General features: G+C 35.5%; 1 protein-coding gene across 4 annotated transcripts in view; it reads right to left on the reverse strand.

The window, feature by feature from the left end:
• The window catches only part of LOC150107666 (ATP-dependent DNA/RNA helicase DHX36-like), a 589,788-nt gene that overhangs the window by 492,311 nt on the left and 74,891 nt on the right, over positions 1–22,586 (reverse strand). For all 4 annotated transcript variants that reach the window (XM_090391452.1, XM_090391454.1, XM_090391451.1 and 1 more), the window contains one exon: positions 882–956. In XM_090391452.1, coding sequence (XP_090247578.1) covers positions 882–956 — 75 coding nt within the window. The remainder of the gene's footprint in view (positions 1–881; positions 957–22,586) is intronic.

The raw sequence follows: 22,586 nt of genomic DNA on the forward strand, positions 1-22,586 counted from the left end.
GGTTTATGATTAGGTATTAAGAATTTATTTGGTTTTGAGATAAAGGGGGAGTAATTTATTCCATTTAATTGCCAAGAGGGAGAGAAATTAGATAAGGCTTTTTTATGTTTATAGTATCCTGATTGGTTCTAACTGATAGAGACTGGAGCAAAGTAATTTAGTTTCATTTACTTGGAAATCAATAATGATCGTAACTTCATCAATTTCAGGGATGTTTGTGTGTGATGATATTTCAGTACTGGAGGGTGGGGAAATGACAAGAGGGCATCCTTGGAAGCTATGAATGAATGCCACTGTTTCATTCCAATCATGCACCACATATGGTGCATGATTGGAATGTTGTGAGTGCAAGCAGTTTGAATGAATTCAAGAATAAGTATGATAGCTGGTACCTGTAGTATGTGGCCTCCTCCGATGAGTCTCTGATTCCCTGGAGGTCTCTCTTAATAATAATAATGTCATAAATGCAATTAAAAACTCATCTGTTTTCATTAGAGTATGATATGAATGAAAACAGAAATAAAATTTTGTACTGAATACTAAAATATGTACTATATATTTTATACTATTTTTAGTAATATTCTGTGTTGATATAAATTTCAGGGGTTATTTAAATTTATTAATATTAATTTATTTAAAATTAATCAAAGAAATTGACTACTAGGCTCACTTATGAACAAGTCAGAGACCCTTGCTCTGTCAGCCAAGTGAGCATAATAAAACTATGTTGCACTTTAAATATATATCAAAATTACTTTATTTTAATCTTATTTTATTTTTTTATCTTTATTTTTATCTTATTTTAATTAAACAAATAAAAATAAGAACTGCTAGCATTTAAATTAAAGCCAGGTACGTGGTTAAAATTTATTTTCACTTACTTGGGTTGTTTTGCCACACCCAGTCTCTCCACTAATAACTGTGATCTGTCTGCTGTTTATTTCCTCTAATAATTTCTACAGTGAAAAAAAAAAAAGAAAAAAAAAAACTGAGCAGACTTCATATAAATTGAAGGCTAATATTTAAAAATATGTTGAACTGGCTATCTACCATACTATGAACTAGCATACTGAATGAAGTCACAAGAGATCATTTCATGACTAGGAGATAATTTACCAATTTTAATGTTCTTTCTTGTACTTATCAGGGATAATGAACATAGATTGAAAGCATGAATATAACAACTACTTGTATTAAAGATACCAATAAATTATATACTTGGTTTAATCCTTTATCCAAGTGTAAACAAACAAAATTTGCACCTGAAATATTTTCAGGACTGAGGCAACTTGTATATAGAAGCTAATGACTTCACATCACTTGTATCCCATCACATCCTTAGTATCCCATAATGCAAAGCACATATCCTTGTGGACATGTATAATGCTATGCATTATGGGAAGGGTCACTGCCCAGACCGGTTTCAACCTTTATTGAGGTCTCTTCAGTGGGAGTCAAACCCAGATATGATACTAAGGTTGAAATAATGCAGAAGTCATATTTTCATATACGAGTAGCCAAAAAGGTATCTTATTAAAATACTCTGGATAACAGATGGTTGTTGGAAGTTTTCCACTTAATTATACTATAAATTAAAGATACCAAGAAATTATAAGAAATTCTTACACTTGGATAAAGGATAAAACCAAGTATATAATTTGTTGGTGTCTTTAATTTATAGTATAACTAAGAGATAGTTGTTGGAAAAACTTCCAATAACTATCTCTAATCTCTAATGCAGAGTATTTTAATAATAAGGTGTGACACTTTTTAGCTACTTTATATGAAAATATTACTTCTGCATTACTTCAACCTTAGTATCACTCTGGGTCTGGCTTCCACTGATGAGACCTCAATGAAGGTCAAAATCGGTCTGTGCAGTGACCCTTCCCATAATGCACAGCATTATACATGTCTGCAAGGATATGTGCTTTGCACTATGGGATATGGGTACACTTGGATAAATGATGAAACCAAGTATATAATTTATTGGTATCTTTAATTTATAGTATAACCAATTGGAAAAACTTCCAACAAGTACTACTTGAGTTATATTTGATCTCAAGAATGTTTAAACTTTATGTTCTGTTCAACAACTTGGGTAAGAATTTTTCTGTTCAATGCTTAGCCAAGCAACATTCAAATAAACATTAACTATATGCTACATAAATTCTTGAACTTCTACGGGTTATCTTCATTCTGTGAAATTTACACCTACTATGAACAAACTACAATCCATCATGATCATAGAAAATACAATGTATATGTCACCAGTTATCAGTCACACCTAAACAATCATATCTGGACACCAACCACAGAATTTGCTACAACAACAACAAAAGCCTAAGTAATGAAAAATTTGGTAAATCTGAAAGGATTTTTCTGGCACTCTAGATATTGAGAAGTATCAACATTTATATGGCATTTTTTGTCCTGTCAAGAAAATCTTTTTTTTTTTCTTTCTTCACCAAAATACAAGCTTCCTCTACTTAGTTTTCCAGGCATCTACCAGATCCTTGAACAAGTTCCAAGAATCAAGTTTCTTGAACCTGAACAATCTGGCCTTGCTGAACATGCCATCTATGATAAGATAGAGTCCTGCAGAATAAGACTAAAAGTTCATATAAGATCAGATTCCTCATGGAATGTCTTTATAAAGGAACTTATGAAAAGCCATCAACACTGTACAAACTTAAACAGATCTGATGGCCTATGTTCATTTCTGGGAGATAGTATTAGTATTTTTTTTAACTGTGTTCTAATCGTGCCTATTTTTTTTAATTAGGAATTTGTTGACTTTTTTTTTATATAACTATCACCCATGAAAATTTTTTTGTACTTTCATATATTTATTACATAATCCAGAAACCCTACTCTAGAGACCAAACACTGAACTTTTTCAAGTCACTCCAGTCTTCCAACAAGTGAAGGAATGATCTCACATTGGGCATTGAAATTCATCCCCTCCCCCTCTTTAACAGTGTAAATGCCTATTACCTTGTTAATGCTGTTGGGATACTTTTTAGAATCATTCTATTTAATTGAACATGCTATTCCATTTTTTACCTTGTACAGGAGATACTTTTTATACTTAGGTGAAAAAATTTACAATTAGTTTATTTAACATAACATGTCCATTCTTTAATTTCTAGAATTATGCCTACTTACTCTGTTGTATTCTAAGTAAAATGCCTCATGCAGATCTTGAAAAGTCTGCTCTTCAGTAAACTAAGAATGAAATCTTATGACAGAACCAAAAGCTACCTAAATACTAAGTAGTATATTTGCAATACATTTAGATATATCTTTATCAGGAATGCGTATATGCATGAATTCATTTTTTAGAAGATGAAGAAATCCTGTAGTTGTTTATGGCTTTGTCAAAACGGCAAATAGGCAGACAGATGAAAAGCAAGTTACTAGTATTTGTAGCTGGAATAACAATGCAGTGAGCTGTTGGCCTTAACAGAAAGTCTGGCTTATAAGTCCTAGAAAGGCCATACAGTATGAGGATTAGTTAATGATAGGCCTTTATTTTCTTTAAATGCAACACAGCCTCCAGCTATAAGCCTGTTCAAATCTGTTGTCTTGCTTGCAGAACTTATAACAAATTGATGTTGTGTGAGGTTAAGAGAGAAGGAATCGGTTCCAATTCTTTTTGATGAGCTAGAGATTGTGGTCTTTGGGGAATAATGAATCAGGAAGGCTCTTCCAGAGAATAGAAGTAAATAGCATGAAAGATGAGTGCAAGTAGCAGTTTCGGTGTGTTAGTAGCTGAACTGAAAACATGCATGATGGGCAACTGTTGCTTGTGTTACTGTAGATTTAACAGAAATTGGGGGGGGGAGAAGGTGATGAATGATAAACAGCACTTGTGGTAGCATCTGTAAAAAAAAACACATAATGCAGAAGCTGACTGTAAGACATAGGCTGTAAAGAGTCTGCAAGAGAGATCCTAAAGGATTTATATGGATTAAGCAGCTGAAAGATGAAAATTATCATCTTAAGTGCTAAATGATACCAAGTTTTTCAGATTCTTAGAATGTTATTAGAAGTGATATATTAATGTTGGCTAAGGATCATTAGAGGTAAAGAAAGAATCATTTAGGTCTTTTTTTGCAAGAAAAAAAAAGAAGATAAAACTGCATTTTAGAAGCACTGAAGATAACACTATTGGAAGATGTATTGGATATCAGTGTTTAGGGAATTGGTGAAGATCTTGTTTGGGATGTTTAACATATCTTCATGCTGGACTATGCTTTGTATTTATTGTGCACCTGGCGACAGGTTAATTGTAACATATGCATTCCACTCTGGGAGAGCAAGCACATTTTTATACATTCGGCAACATGCAGGGAAGGAGAGAGGCTGGAGAGTTGTCATAATCACTATGAAAGAATCGAGGTAGAACAATGTAACTTACACATTATTCTACATATTCCTTAAGAATGTTATACACTTGTTACAACACTGATTGCTGCATCATTTGCAAATCTCTGAGAAAAAAGTCTTTCCCTTGTTGCACAAACCAGTCATTTTTGTTTAGGTGTTTATCAGACCTTTTCATTCCCCCCACACCCATATATGACAAGCCAATTTCAAGTTTTTTTTGTTTGTTTTTTTGGTAAACTTTCAGATAGATTTTCCTTTATATTCCTGAACTTTCTTCATAGTACAGAAAATATCTCAAACATGATGTCTTCTTATTTCGAGTTTAGAGATAAGATTTATTTCAAAAAAATTATGCATGATATAAATGGATCAGTTTTTGCAACAAGTATGCATGTATATGTGTGTGTGTGTGTGTGTGTGTGTAGTGATATTTCTAGTTTATAGTTATTACTATTATTACAGGCGACTCCACAAAGTCCTAAGATTCATCGAGGGAGGCTCTAAACATCATGTCCACACAACTATATGACATTCGAACTCACTCACTGTCTAGCACCCACAACAGACTCTGGCAGCTTATTCCACTCATTTACCACTCTAAAAGTAAAGAACCCAGCTCTAACATCTCTGCTAACCACACTCTTGCCCAGCTTCCATAGGTGTCACCTAATTCTCCCACCACCAGTCCTGATCTCAAAAATATCCTCTGAATTAATCCTATAGAAACCCTTTGGCAATTTGAATGTCTCAATCATATCTCCCCTTTTCTGCCTATCAACTAATTTCTGCAACCACAAATCTTCAACCTGTTCTCATATGGTTCACTCCATAGACCTGCTATCATCTTAGTTACTCGCCTCTGGATCCTCTCCACCTCCTCCCCATCAAGAAGGAACCTAGGTGACCAAATATGGGCACAGTAGTCGAGATGAGGGATTATCAAGGCTCGGTACAGATGTACAATAACTTGCTTGTCTCTACTCATCAAAGTATTTTTCAACAACCAAGTGAGTTAATGAGCTGATTTAGCTACTTTTGCAATCTGCCCCCTAAACTTCATCTCCCTATCTACCAACACTCCCAAGTCCCTGGCCTCATCAATCTCCTGGAGTACAGTTCCACCAATGTGGTATACTGCTGCTAATCTTTTCACCCCAAAATGCATAATCTTACATTTTGTCACATTAAATTGACATCCATTCTCCTTAGCCAAGAACTCCAATCTATCCAAGTCGTCCTGCAAGATTTTGACATCTTCTGCATTCACAACTGCCCTACCCAACTTTGCATCATCAGCAAACAAATGAACTGTTCCTCTTAGATCCTTCCCTATATCATTAATGAACAAATTAAACAGCAGTGGTCCAAGAACAGAACCCTGCGGCACACCACTAGTCACAGGCCGTCTTTTGGACTCTACTCCTGAATAAACTACTCTTTGATATCTCTCAATCAACCACCCACCCATCCATCTCACCAACCCTATATTCATTCCCATATGTTGTAGTTTACAGATTAGAATTCCATGTGGTATCCTGTCATATGCCCTTAGCCAGGTCCAGCGATATCACTGTAAACCCATTACCCTTATCCAGTTGAGCCGTCACTGTGTTATAAAACTTGAGCAAGTTACTGAGGCATGATCTACCCTTCACAAAGCCATGCTGTCCCCCGTAAGGTATCTCATTTTCATCAATCCATTCCTGTATTTTTCCCTTGACTACTTTCTCCAAGACCTTGACGACTCCTGATATGCTGATCGGTCGGTAATTTGCAACCGTAGTCTTGGATCCTCCTTTATGCAGTGGAACTATTTTCCCCTCTTCCCACACCTTCGGGACTAAACCAGACCCAAGACTCAGAATAAACAACATGGTCAAGGGCACTGATAATTCTTTAGCCGCTTCACTCAAGACCCGTGCCGGTATACCATCCAATCCCACAGATGTATTCACATTAAGATTCTGTAATAGACTATCCACCTCCACTTCATTCATCACAATTCCCGTATAAACTAATGGTTCCTTCATTTTTTTCAATGTCACCACCTGGATGATATACTTTTGCAAAGTGCTCACTCAGTAACTCCATTATTTCGACTGATTCAGTGACCTCCTTACCATAGTCATTCCTTAAAATCATTTTGCGGTGTACAGTTTTTTCCTTGCTTGCAGCATATTGAAAGAACTGTTTGGGATTCTCTATAGCTTGCATTACCCTTCTGGCCTGCACTTTATACTGTTCGTGTGTGCCTGCAGGTAACTTCTTTCTTTAAATTCCCTCTACAGTTGTTTCTTTTTTTGCAGCTCAAGCTTAATGGTGTTATTCATCCATTTAATCCCTACTTGTTTTACTATTCAGACGTTAGGTATACAATCGGCCATAATCTCCTGTAAATGCTCCTTGACCACTTCCCATGCTCTATCGACATCCAGCCCTTGCAGATGTACATGCCATGGAACTGATCCAAGCAATGCCCTAATCCTGTCATACTTGCCAGCAGGGTAGTTATCTGCAAAAATAGAAAAAAAAAAAGAAAGAGAGAAATGAAAGATAATCATTGCAACCAGTATTTTCCCCACTTCCTCATCTATAGAAATATAGAGTTGCACTTCAATTTAATTTACATTCTAGTGCTCAATATTACTGTTTATTAAACATAGTTCTTATTCTTATTTCCTAATGACATAGTCATTAGAAATAAACTGAAAATTTTATAAAACCACAGTAACTGTTCCTTTCATAAAAATATCATCATCATCAAATTCCTGACATGTACCCTCAATGGGTGTACAGGATATGAGAGTACTACATGAAAAATTTACATCATTACTAATTTCGTATCTACAATTTTCCTCCAAATCAGTCTGTTACTTGTCAAGACTTCAACATTACCAGATCTCATATTTCTATCGTGTAAGGCACTTTGTACCATATCAATCCACCTATATCTTGGTATTCCTCTGGGTCATTTTCCTGCAAAACAAGTCTTCTCTGGCAGAGAAGACTTGTTTTGCTAATCTTTCCTCACCCATTCTGTTTAAGTGACCATACCACCTCAGATTAGCTCTGCTAACACATTCCTGGATGCTGACAATGTCAAGTTCTTTCCTAATATCCTCATTTTTAATATGATATTGCGATTGATGTCATCTGTTCATGCCTCTAATCTTTCTCAGGACTCTCATATTTCCGGTCTCTAGTCTTTGGTCAAGTGTTTTACTTCTGAGGCAGCTCTCCGATCCATAAGTTAATGCTGGTTACAACACTGTCTTGTATACAACTAATTTAGTGTTCAGACTAATTTCTCCCTTATTCCATATTAATTTATCCAATTGACTTCCTACCATACCAGCTTTGTTGATTCTGTTGTCTATTTCCATATTTAATTTACCATCTTCACTAAAAATAGTGCCTAAGTAGCTGAAATCTTTTACTTGATCACAGGTTCTCTGTTCACAACGCAGTTGACATTTTCAACAATTCTACTTATTTTCATTGTCTTTGTCTTTTTATTGCTGACCTTCATACCATATCTATTACAACAGTTATTCAATTTAGTCAGGAAATCTTGCAAACTTGTAGTGGATTTATTTAGAAGTATAACATCGTCTGCATAAAGCAAACAGCTGACATTAACATCTCCAAATCTGATATCATGTTTAATACCACTGTCCTTCATAATGTGATCCATATAGATAATGAATAACAGAGGGGATAACATACATGCTTATCTCACACCAGATTTAACATTAAACCATCTTCCTGTACTTCAATTCTAACTGTTGACTTTCAACTCAAATAAAAACTTGGTATTGCTTGATATAATTATTCACTGACACCATATAACTGTAGCATATTGAATACTTTCTCTTTTGCCACCTTCTCATATGCCTTTTCCAGATCGAAAAACTTAAATACAGATCTTTGTTATATTCCCATGTTTCACAATTATTTGTCATAAAGTGAAGATCTGATCCTGACAGCATCTATTTGGCCTGAATCCAGCTTATTCTTCACCAAGCTTTTCTTCCACAATTATTCTCAACCGTTTCTCAAGTATACTTGCATAAATCTTGCCAGGAACACTCAGTAGGGAAATACCTCTGTAACTCTCACATTCAGTTTTATTTCCCTTTTTATATATGGGCACTATTAGAGCTCTACTTCAATCATCGGGAATTCGTCCCTTTGTCCAGGCCTTTTGAATTATGCAATGCAGCCACTGTAAGACTTTTATACTACCATACTTCAGCATTTCTGGTCGAATATCATCTACTCCTGCTGCCTTTCCACATTTCAAGCATTTGATGGCTTTTTCTATTTCAAGTATGGATATGTATTCCTGACTGTATGTCTGTTGAGTGTTTTTTACCACTGTGCTATCACTGCTTGTTTCATTTAGCAATTTTTCAAAGTAATTATTCCACACTTCAAGGATATCTTTTTCTAACATTTTCATGTCACCTTTATCATCTCTAACTCCTTTTACTCTTTCCTCCATTTCTAAACTTCTTCAACAACGTCCAGAATATTTTGCCAGCTTCTTGATATTTATTTTCTATGTTCTTGCCAAAATACTCCCATGACTTTTTTTAGCTAGTTTTGCACAGTGTTTAGCTTTCTTAGATTTGTCTCTGTATTCTCTAAGAGCACAAGCTGACTTACCTGCCAGGAACTTTTGATATGCTTTCTTTTTTTCCTTCACTGCCTCTTTAACTTCCTGTGTCCACAATGGAGTTCTGATTTTTCTAACCTTGTAGACAAGCTCACCACATGCCTCTCTGGCTGAATCAATCAGGGTTTTCTTCAAGGCTTGCTAATGAATATCCAAGGTTCGGTTCCTATTCTCAAACTCTTTCATTTTTTCTTCAATAACTTTGTGTATTTTAGTGTACAGTTCACATCTGAGATCTGCTCAACTTTTATTCGCTATAAAACTTTCTTACATGTTATTCTTTTCAATATGAAATTCAGTTTTATCCTGCTCAAGACTAAATAGTGACCACTTCCAATTTCAAATCCTCTGTACACTCTGGTGACCTGAACCAGGGAGAAAACATCACTATCAACAATAACATAGTCAATGAGACTTTTCTTATTCCTTGTCTCTTCTCTCCATGTGAATTTGTGCACATTTTTATGTTGGAACATAGCGTTAGTAATAACCAGTTCATGTCCTGAGCAGAAATCCAACAAGTATTAAGTCTCATTGTCCAATTCCCCATTCTGATATTTGCCCACATCACTCTACTTGCGATTGCTTGCCATTCAAGAAGATTAGCCTCGTATTTTGTGTTGAATACTATGGCTACTCCTTCTTTTCCTTGATTGTTATTGCCTGAATATAACATTTTGTATTTATTGCTCAGAAAGATCACACCAGTTTTTGTCTTTTTTTGTTTCAGTCACTCCTATTATGTCGATCTGGTACTTATCTAATTCCTCAGCTAGCTCCATTTCTTTGCCAAAAGTAACGATGCTCCTAAAATTGTTATCAGGCTTCTTATGTTGATGGTACCAATCTTTAACTCTGGTGATGTTGAGTTGGGATGTGCTTTTAGATTTGTTCCAGTAGCTGACTTTTCGCTGTTTGCCCTGGTTCCCTGGCAAAAACAACGGGGGCCTTGTGTAACAAGGCGAAGCCCCAGCCGGCATGAAAGTTTGTCATGTTGTACCATTATTTTGTATATTGGTTTAAGCCAATAAGAATACAATTTGGTCAGCTAAATCCCAAATTGCCAGCCCATCCTCATTTGTTCAGTATCCAGGTAGATACCCAACAGGGTGCACCACTAGAAGGTGAGGATTGGACATTAAGTCAGTTCTCCACATTCCTTTAAAGGCTATGTGGAGGTCTCCTCTCAGTTATACAGCTTTGACCCTTAAGCACACCCTTTCTAATAAAAATATTAGAAACTGTAAAATTTCTGAAAAAGTATCGATGCTGCTAAAATTGTTCCAAGTAGGAAAGAAAAAGCTAAGCAATTTTTTTGGCAATGGAGCAGTACCTTTGTAATGACTAGGCTAAAAATGTTAAAATTAAATGAGGTTTTAATTAAAGAATATTAATTTACATATCTAGTTGTTTACATATCTGCTCCACTGTCAAAAAATAGCTTAGCTTTTTCTTCCAAATGAAGTTTTAAGGATATTAATTTACATGCCTGTGTAAAAATTTGAAGGTAAAGATAGTAAAAATTTGCCAGAAACAAGACAATGAGATCCGATATGGTATACAATTAAAAGTGATGAGCACAAGATACCAACAACTGAGTGAAGAAAATATATTCGGATAAATGATAAACATAAAACCAATGGCAAAAAAAAATAAATAAATAAATAAATAAAATTAAATAAACATCAAAAAAAGATGACTTACACAAATTTTGGACCTGAAAGAACTGAGAATAAAGAAAAGGAATAAAATCCTGTTATATATTAGAGCACTGTCCATGAAAGTATCCACAGAAGAGGCACAAGCTGGATGGTATACCTGCTCAAGTCTTACGTGAAGAGGCAAAGGAATTGTCATTGCCATTGATCATATTGTTTAATTTAAGTCTCAGCTTCTGGGTTAGTCCTGAGGGGGATGGAAAGAGGGGAAAATAGTTCCATTGCATAAAGGTGGCTCCAAGACTGCTGTTGCAAATTTCCAACCGATCAGCATATCAGGAGTTGTCAAGGTACTGGAGAAATTAGTCAAGAGCAAAATACAAGAATGGATAGATGGAAATGGGATACGTATAGAGGGGGACAGCATGGTTTGATGAAGAGTAGATCATGCCTCAATAACTTGCTCACATTTTATAATACAGTGACGGATGAACTGGATAAGAGTAATGGGTTTACAGTGATACTGCTGGACTTTGCTAAGGCCTTTGACAGGATACCACATCGAATTCTAATCAGTAAATTGCAGCACACATGGGGATGGATAGAAGGGTGGTTGATGGAGAGATATCAGAGATAGTTTATTCAGGAGTAGAGTCCAAAAGAAGGCCTGTGACTAGTGGTGTGCTACGAGGTTCTGTTCTTGGACCACTGCTATTTAATTTGTTTCATTAATGATATAGGAAAGGATCTGAGAAGAGCTGTTCATTTATTTGCCGATGATGCAAAGTTGGATAGAGCAATAGTGAATGCACATGATGTCAAAATTTTGCAGGATGATTTGGATAGACTGGCAGACTGAACTAAGGAAAATGGATGTCAGTTTAATGTGGCAAAGTGTAAGGTTATGCATTTTGGGGTGAAAAGATTAGCAGTAGTATGCCACATTGGTGGAACTGTATTCCAGGAAATTGACGAAGCCAGAGATTTGAGAGTGTTGGCGGATAGGGAGTTGAAGTTTAGGGGAACACATAGCAAAAGTATAGGGGAACACATAGCAAAAGTAGCTAAATCAGCTCATCGGATCACTTGGTTACCGAAGAATACTTTGACGAGCAGAGACAAGCAGGTTATTGTTCCTCTTTATCGAGCCTTGAAAGACCATCTTGACTACTGTACCCAGATTTGGGCCCCTGGTTTTCTTCTTGATGGGGAGGATCCAAAGGAAAGTGACCAAGATGGTAGCTGGGTTATGGAATGAACCTTACGAGAACAGGTTGAGGATTTGTGGGTTACAGAAATTGGTTGATAGGCGGAAAAAGGGTGATATGACTGAGACATTCAAATTACTGAGCGGTTTTTCAAGATTAATTTAGAAGAAATTTTTCAGAACAGGTCTGGTGGTGGGAGAACTAAGGGCCATCCATGGAAACTGAGCAAGAGTGTAGTTAGCAAGGGTGTTAGAACTAGGTTTTTTACTTGGAGAGTGATGAATGAGTGAATAAACTACCAGAGTCTGTTGTGGGTGTCATGACTGTGAATGAGTTCAAAGCAAAGTATGATAGATACTGTGCAAATGCTGAATAGTTCTTGCCATGATGTTTAGGGCCTCCCTCGATGAGTCTAAGGACTCTTTGGAGTTGCCTGTAATAATAATAATAATATGTAATAAGCCCTTACTATAGTAATAATATATATAATAATATATAGTAAGCTACTTACCATTTTGTATAATTTTGAAAATAAAATTTAAAAAAATCATCCGATATGCTATTTTTCTTATTTCAGTCTCAAGTCAAATCTCTGATACTTCAAGTTTGGAAATGTAGATTTCGCATGATGCTTCAGAATTCTTTATTCCTCAGGTGATTTCCAAAAACAAGGTAAGCTTTGCTAATCTTTAAAAATTAGCCAGGCTTTTTTTCTTGGAAATAAACTCCATAAACTAAAGACTTTTTCTTTCTTGGGGTTAAAGAACAGAAGGAAAAGATGTGAGATCATGAAAAATTCAAAGCAAATTCAAATTCAGATAGATTATAGAAATTCAAATTTCGATTATCTATCACTCCAAAACAGGTTTTTAAGTTATTTTGCTGTATTCCCTGCTAAGTAATGCATTATACCAGTGTTTCTCAACCTGTTGTCTGTGATGATGAGACAGGTGGTCCACAGGTAGACTTAAATTAAGTAAATAAATATATATTTTTTAATTATCCAAACAAAAGAAATTAAAATTGAATAAGTAAAAAATGATTGAAATAAAATGGATACTTTAAAAAAAACCAACAAATAGCAGCAGAATAATGAGTAATAAAAGAGAGTTGAAGTGAATAACAAAATGTTTTATTGCTTCTGCCTTCCCTTGCTATTTTGTCAGATTTGAAGTAAATGTGTGTTATCCACATTTCAACCAATTACTTGTTGTTTATTGATTTTTATTATTAAAGGTTTCCCTCCTTCAACCAAGGCTCAGTATATCTTCAGAAGTGTTAAGTGATACTTGGACAAAGTGTATTGTGAATTAACCCCCCAGTATTTATATATTTTTTGGAAATGTTTTTTAATAATGAAAAAGTAGTTCAGAACCACGACTTTGAAAAGAAAAGCAAATGAAGCAGGTGATGCTAACCCTAATTATGATACATGTGTTGTAAATCTGTGAGTAAATCTGATAGTATTCAAGTAGAAGAAACAAGCAGTTCAAAGAAAAAATACAGTAGGAAATATAACAGTTCCTATTTGGAATTCGGTTTACTTGTTGTGGAGATGAAAACGAACAGAAACTTCAATGTGTTTTGTGTTGTCGAACGAGTGAATGAAACCTGCGAAACACTGACGACATTTAGAAACTAAAGATTGCAATATGAAAAATAAGCCAATTGAATTTTTTCAGCAACACTTAGGGACATTAAATCATGGGAAAGATATAGTTTCGGCCATGGATTCCATTAATAGCAAGGCATTGGAAGTCCTATTGTTAAATTTGCGCATAGCGAAAACAGACAAACCTCATTCTATTGGGGAAAATTTACTACTCCAACTATAAAAGATGTGATAAAAACTATGTTTGGCAACAAGTTACTAAAAGATGTTGATTTGATTCCTCTTTCAAATAACATTGTCGGATTGGCAGAATTAATGATATGGCAGGTGGTGAAGAATCTCAGTTAATTGAAAGAGTTAAGAAGAGCCCTTATTATGAGTTACAAATAGACGAGATTACTGATGTTACAAAAGATGAGCAATTAATATGCTACATAAGATATGCGCATGAATGCATAAACATTCATGACAATATTCTGTTTTGTAGAATTTTGTCATCCCGAACAACTGGAGAAGAAATATTTTACACTCTCAATAATTACATAATACACGAAGGGATCCAGTGTGAAAAATGTATGCGCTTCTGTTCAGATGGAGCTTGCATCTTTACAGGCAGGCATAGTGGGGTTGTTTCTAAGATCAAGGAAGTAGCTCTGGATATGAATTGGGTACATTGTTTCATACATAGGGAGGCGTTATCTTCCAAAGGAATGCCACCAGAATTTAAAACTGTGATATACAACGCTGTAAAACTAGTTAATTTTATTAAGGGTCAACCATTAAATAACAGGTTATTTTTAGTACTCTGCGATGAAATGGACAGTGAATATATACAAATTTTGCTTCATTCTGAAACTCGCTGGCTTTCCATGGGCAAAGTACTAAGAAGGTTATTTCAATTAAGGCACAAAGTTTAATTATTTGTAAATGAACATAATTCTGATTTTGCATCACTCCTTGTTGAAGAAGCATGGTTATCAATACTATCCTATCCTTCAGACATTTTTTCGAAATTAGATTATCTAAATCTCTCCCTTCAGGGAAATTCTTCAACCGTTCTTGATGCTTACGACAAAATAAAGGCATTCGAGAAAAAAGTGGTGTTATGGATTAGTTATGCAAAAGATAGACAATTTGCACCTTTTCCAACATTGGAATCCTTTTTAGTGGAAAATGATATTTCTGAGTTTCTGGAAAGGGTTTGTGACCACCTCAAAACTCTGAAACAGAATTTTGAAACATTTTCTGAATAACTTTTATAAGAAATTTCTGTGAGTTTGCTATCTATTTCAGGCTTAGTCATGAGAACGACCGTTCATTATTGAAAAAAGAACAGTTAACTGAGCTTTGAAGTGACAGTGGGCTTAAAATGCAATTCCGTGATCTGGATTCGGCTCGATTCTGGATCTTGACTTCAGTCAGAAGAAGCACTGAAAATCTACAACCGATCTTTGTGAGAAAGGATTTTCATCACTCCTTCAAATAAAAACAAAATACAGACATCGTCTTAATGCGTGTGCTGATCTTCGACTGAAGTTGAAGTTGGCCAATATTGAGCCAGATATCCAGCAACTCTCCTCAATCATCTCATTAAAATTAAGTAGTAACATAATTATATCATATTATTTATTTGTTTAATAAAAATTAAAACTCTGTTCAATGATTATACACTTTTAATCGTTTACTTCCGATTTAATTAATTATTATTCTATTATGTATTCAAAACATGCTTTTACATTTATTATGTTATAAATGGCACAGTTTTTTCCAAATGTTGGTAAAAATCTCCACATAGGTTTCTTTTTTTTTTTTAATTACATAACTTAGTGGTCCGAAGAATTGTTTCAGGCATTTTACTGGTCCCTGGGCTTAGAAAGGTTGAGAAACGCTGCATTTCACAGTTTTGATTGCACGTGTGGAGTGCAGTGGTAGTGTGTGTGTGTGTGGAAGGGAATTAATTCACATCATATGTATGGGGGGGGGGGAGTTTTATTGCACTGTGAAACTGCAAATAAAAATTAATCATTCTACATTTAGAAAATAAAAAGGAAAAGGAGTGACTGGTAGTCACCAACAACATCTTACACATACTGGTTAATAAGAGCCCATTCAACATGCACTTAACTGACACTCTTCCTAAATAAATTATATGATCATACTTTAATAAATTTAGTTTAATCCTTTATCCAAGTGCATGCAAACAAAGTTTGCACCTGAAAGTATCTTCAGGACTGGGGTAAAGTGGTACAACACCGGGCGACTCCTTGCAAAGGTGGAGGAAGCTACCAACACTCCTATCTCAGTATCTCCCATAATGCAAAACATATTTCTTTGCGGATATGTATAATGTTATGCATTAAGGGAAGGGCCACTACCCAGACTAGTTTCGACCTTTATTGAGGTCTCTTCAGTGGGAAGAGTAATTTAATAAAAAGGTGGCACACCTTTTTATTAAATGCAGTGCAACAAATACTCGCACTAAGACTAATAGCAGAGAAAGCTCGAAGAAAGAACAAAAAGATATATTGCTGTTTCGTGGACTTCCAAAAAGCATTTGATAATATTGACCAAAATATAACATGGGCTGTCTCGGAATCCTATGGTGTGGATAATAAATTGATCTGCCTGCTGAAAGATATAAAGAGCCAAGCACCTGCTATTCTGATTTTTGCTTGTGCTTGGCTGTTTATATCTTTATAATTTGAGACTGGAGATTGGTTTGCCACAAGTCAAAGCACAAGACAAGTGAACCCAATATCACCAATCATCATCATCACACATCTGGGAAGAACACTAGATAAGATTAAAGAAGAAGGTGGAGGCATTTCAATAAATGACAAAAGAATAAACTACCTCTGCTTTGCAGATGACATCATCCTGATTGAAGAAGACGCAGCAAGGCTGGACAGACATTGCAAACACTATACACAGAAGGAAAAAGATATGGACTAAATGTCAACTTTGAAAAAACTAAAACAATGATATTTGGACAACAGGAGTTACTGAACAGAGTTACGATAGACAGATTTCAACTGGAAAATGTGGAACACTTCACATATCTTGGATGCCACATGACGCATGACTTGGACCCCAAAAAAGAGATAAAAATTAGAATAGTCAGCGCAACAACTATTTTAAAAGCCATGGACAAAATATGGAAGAGCTGAGCTATAAAGATGCAAACTAAACTGCGCATTGTAGAAACCTGTATCTCCAGCAGCATGCTCTATGGATGTGAAGCCTGGGTACTCCTAAGAGAATCTGAAAGGAGGATATTGGCATTTGAGAGGAAGTGCTATAGAAAGATCTTGAGAATAAGCTGGATACAGAAAGTGAACAATGAGGAAATCTACAGATGAATACAACCAAAAGAAAACCTGATCCAGAAAATAATCAAAAGGAAACTACGTCTATTTGACCATATATGTAGAATGAATGATGAGAGAAAATTAAAAACGTTGCTGTTTGGAATGATTGAATGATTGAAGGAAAGAACAAAAGAGGAAGACCAAACAGAGAATGGGACGACGACATCGTCAAATGCAGAAACTCTATAGACAAACTGAGTCATCGTGCACAAAATAGAATGCAATGGAAGAATCATATCAAGATGGCAGCAGACACCTACGGGCACTGGGCCCATGGTTGTTGATGATGAAATCTAATAATTATTCTCGCGTCACTCCGTCCTCAAGAATGAAACGAATAAAAATTGCTAAAAATATGTGGTTGTCTGTAATGTCAGTTGATTCGTCAAGCACCAAACTAAATGCTACACAATCTTTTATATCGTTTTCTAATTTTGATAATAAATCCACGTTTATTTCTGAAATTTTTATTTCTGATTTTTAGAGAAACCATCGATTTTTTTCCCTTTTTTTTGGCTTTGCCTCGAGTTTTTTTAAATTATTATCATCATTCAGCATTCAGAAAAACTTTATTAGGTGATTGCCCCATGTCTGCTAGAAAATTAAGAAAAATTATAAATATTTTTTATTTGTTAGTTGAGCTGCAATAAAACTTAAGAAGAGCCACATGTGGCTCCGAGCCGCAGTTTGGCCAGCGTGGGTATATACTATGCTTCGATAAAATATGGACAAGAACAAAAAGGAATAATTTCTTGTCAAATGCAATATATCAGGGGTGGCAAAGTTTCCTAGGCCCAAGAGCCACATAGGACATTTTTCAGATATTTGAAGCCACAAGATATTTTTTAAAAATAATTAAATATATATAGATAGATATAAAATATAAATATAGGCTACAGAGAACAGGATATATATAATAATATATATAAATATAGACAAATAAATGCATATATATATATATATATATATATATATATATATATATATTTATATGTATCATGAATTGTTGTATCCTTTTGAAATCTGGAAAAATAATAGATTTCGAATGGAGGTAGTTTCCGATATGCATGGGTTTGTGGTATATTTTCGTGGCTATTTTGTTGTTTTTTCTGATTAATGTCAAGTTTAAGAAATTGATGGATTTGTTCTGTTCGGTTTCTATGGTGAATTTTAGTCTGTTGATGGATTTGTTCTGTTATCAATTTCATTTTTCAAATTGATTGATCAAATTGATAATAATCAATTTCTTAAACTTGACATTAATCAGAAAAAACAACAAAATAGCCACGAAAATATACCACAAACCCACGCATATTGGAAATCTATTTCTACTCATACTATCCATATTCTGTTAAAAAATCAGTCATCCTATCACAATTCATAAATGCTTACAAGTTTTCAACTAATCATAATTATCTCAACACAGAAATAAAAAAACTAACACAGATTTTCAAAAATCGCAACTATCCCACACAACTAATAAATTATGCAAATAGGACAGCAAAAACCCATCAAAACAACCCAACAACCAAAACAAACTTCCCAACTCAAAAAGTTATCAAACTGCCATATATCCAGAAACACACACACACAAAGCCTACAAATACATCTTCAAACATACTGACTGCAAACTGGTATTCACCACAAACCAAAAACTGGCAAATCTTCTAAAACCCACTAAATCTTTCACACACAAAGAAACATTAGAACACCACAACGTAGTCTACAAATTTCCCTGCCAAAAAGATTGCGATATCACCTACACAGGTTCTACCATCAGGTCTTTATGGGCAAGACTACAAGAACACTTCCGCAACATTCCTATTCCAGAACATTTAAACACTAAAAAAACGCAACATTAAAAATAAAAATAGAATACAAAGTACAGGGAAAGCAGAAATAGCAGTTCATGCCCTTGAACATACTCCGCAAATCGACAAGGCATCGTAATAGACAGACAAGACAACGAAACAATGCTTAGAATATCAGAAACGATAGCCATAAAATGTGATCAGAACTCGATCAACATCCACCGATCCTACATAATCTCCGAGTGTTGGACGCTTCACAACATAAAAATTAGGTCACAACTCCGACCAATAGGAGATAACACAAACGCTTCTAAGGCAGAAACACCAAGCCAACATGCCATAGCATCCACTTTCTCCATGGTTCAGGATGATGACCCACACGGTCGAAACGGCTCGCACCCCATCAACCCCTCTCCCCATAAACCCTTCCCCTTCCTCTAAAAAAGAACAGTTGCTATTTTCAGCCCCCTTTTTCATCTTTTTCCCACCCTACAAAAAACGCTCTGCCCACCCTTAAAAATAATATGTATATATTATACAAAAAAAAAAACAGCTTTTTTTCAATTTTTTCAAATTAATTCTCCCACATTGCCTAAGCCCCCCCCCCACTCCCCTTTCAACACCACAACAGCAAAAGTATGCACACCACAGAAAGAAGACAGGCAACAACATCCAAGAAAAGGTATATGCGAATTTTCTTCTATTATGCTACATATTTGTCTCTAAAATACATCTGCAATGCCCTAAGAATTCTTGAGTAAAAAGCCAATGACATTAAAACAGGGGCACTCCTAAACAAAAGCATGCAAAATAGCTGTAAAAATAATAGTTTTTAAGAGGAGTAACTTGAGAGTTTTCCCAGAAATAATACCTATGTCTAAATATATTTCAAGGATCAGAAGGCTAAATAAGGTAGGTGTGAAATGGATGAATGAAGAGATTAAGCATGCAACACAGAGGAAAAAAGCATTATGGAGGCAGCATAAGAGAAGTGGTAATAACCAATTCCATGAGGATTACAAAGACCAGGCAAGGAGGGTGACTTGGCTTTCTGGCTTGAAGCCAGAAAGAATCCTTGGGAGTTCTTTCAATATGTAGCCAGCAAAAAAAATAATGATTATAGAACATGTTGACTGGATTTTAACAGTATAGATGTGAACACAGATTGATAAGAAAATAACTATTTATTAACTTAATTGCTAGTATTTCGCTGGTATTATATCCAGCATCTTCAGAGCACATAAACAAAGTTTGTACATAATTCTAGTAGTAAGACTTATACGTTGGTTAGACATAACTGATAATTAGTTTACGGAATTAACAACCATATAAAGTATATTAATTAAAGGTAACTTTAATGAATAACTTCTATATTTCGGCAATGTCACATTGCCATCTTCAGGAACATAAAGATATGGTATGTGCACTCAGGAACTAACACAAAGCAAATGAGGAAGAACGCAAGAAACTAATATTGTTCCTAAAGTCCTAATGGTGCCCTCTTGAGGGCTAATTTGGTAGTCTTGGCAGTTGGGCTGAAGTTCTCATAATGAAAGTCTCCCAAATTTGGGGCAGTTTCATGCACCCAAATTTGTTGAGGTTAGGAATGTTTTTTAGAGCTGCTGAAGATTTCTGGCTTGAAGCCAGAAAGAATCCTTGGGAGTTCTTTCAATATGTAGCCAGCAAAAAAAAATAATGATTATAGAACATGTTGACTGGATTTTAACAGTATAGATGCGAACACAGATTGATAAGAAAATAACTATTTATTAATACCTCTGAAACCTCTGAAAAAATAACCAATATCCTCAAAAAATATGACCTTACTTCCTGTTACAGACCATATAAAAAGTTGGCATCCCTTATCCGCTCTACCAAAGACCAACCACTTCCCCTAGACCTACCTGGTGTATACCAGGTCCCTTGCAGCTGCAAATTGTCCTACTTTGGCCAAACAGGCAGAACAACAAATATCAGGATTTCAGAACACCAAGACTACATCCGGTTTCACCAGTACAGTCGCTCTGGGCTGGCAGACCATGCCTTAGATACCCACCATAAAATTCGTTGGAAGAAAACAAAAATAATCCATCGCAGCAAGTTTAAATACGAAAGATTATTCAAAGAATCTTCAGCAGCTCTAAAAAACATTCCTAACCTCAACAAATTTGGGTGCATGAAACTGCCCCAAATTTGGGAGACTTTCATTATGAGAACTTCAGCCCAACTGCCAAGACTATCAAATTAGCCCGCAAGAGGGCACCATTAGGACTTTAGGAACAATATTAGTTTCTTGCTTTTTTCCTCATTTGCTTTGTGTTAGTTCCTGAGTGCACATACCATATCTTTATGTTCCTGAAGATGGCAATGTGACATTGCCGAAATATAGAAGTTATTCATTAAAGTTACCTTTAATTAATATACTTTATATGCGTTGTTAATTCCGTAAACTAATTACCAGTTAAAGTTTGTACAGTAGCAAGACAACCGCAATCCGGTGTAACAGTGGGACTAGTATGAGTAATTGTAGCGTGCAACACAAAGACTAAAGTCCTAATTAGGTGTCATCTAAGTTTAAAAAAAAAAAAGAGAGAGAGAAAACAGATATTAATTTGGTCTTAGGATGACTGTCTCCCAAATCTGGGAGACTGGGAGATATTTACAACTTGCCATAGCGAAAGTCTGGCACTTTCGCTATGGCAAGTTGGGTCTGGCCATAGCGAAAGTGCCAGATATATTTTTTGTGTTCACTGAGGCGGATGTCCACAGTAGGCTCAATGACATGAACAGGGCACTTCATAGACTCCTGGATGTGATAAAGGAGAGAATCTGTCCTTAGGTAAACAGATGAAAGTTGCCAATTTCACATAATGTTTAAATAAGGTGTATAGTGGTGTTTGTTAAGCATCCTAGATATCTTTTCGATGTGCCTTTAATGTATTGGATGGCGATAGTTTTGTTGTAGTCTTCTGTGGTACACAGTGCAGGGGGGGGGGGGGGATTTTTGGGGAGCATTTAGTGTTTTATTTATCTTATGGGGATTATAGCCATTGGTTAGGAAGATGTGATGCAGGTGAGCAGTGAGAGCAATGTCATTGGAACAGATTGCTGTAGCTCTATGGGTTAGTGTTTTTAAGATACCATATTGTTGAGAAGGGGTGATGGTGTGATTGTCTGTGTAAATATCTCCCTTTATGTGTAGGTTTTCTATAAACCGAGAACGATAAGGAACCTTCTGGAAGATGTGTGATTAGTGTGTCCAGGAAGGGCAGACAGTTATTGGCTTCTAGTTCCATTGTAAAGTGGATTTTAAGGTGTTGGCTATTTAGATGCACTGAAATGTATTCAATGTGTCTGGGCCATGTGGCCAAATAGTAAAAACATCATCAACATAGCGTAGCAGAGACTAGGTTTGAGAGTGGCTGTGTTGATAGCTAGCTTTTCCAGATGTTCTATGTAGACGTTGGCTAAGGGGGGAAGAAAGGGGAGGATCCCATAGCTGTCCCATTTAATTGTTTGTATATTTTCCCTTTCCATGTAAGATAACTGGCCTGTACTGTGAATTTAAATAGTTGAAATATATCAGGGGGAAATTGTGAATTTAGTAAGTTAAGGGTTTCAGTTAATGGTACACTAGTGAATAATGAGGTGATATCAAAACTTACCATTAAGTCTGAACTTTTTAAGGTGTGGTTTTCTAAGACTTTTTAGGTGGGTAGAATTTTTAACAAAAGAGGGAGAATTGTTAGTGCAAGTGGCCAGTAGTTTGGCTAAATGTTTAGCAAGTTTATGTGGGACTGTTTATACTATCTACAATAGGGCATAAAGGTGTACTTGTTTGTGAATTTTTGGAGCTCCA

Source organism: Typopeltis vanoorti, chromosome 4, assembly GCF_054136105.1.
Source record: "Typopeltis vanoorti isolate ZY-2024b chromosome 4, IOZ_Tvanoo_1.0, whole genome shotgun sequence".
Lineage (NCBI taxonomy): Eukaryota > Metazoa > Arthropoda > Arachnida > Uropygi > Thelyphonidae > Typopeltis > Typopeltis vanoorti.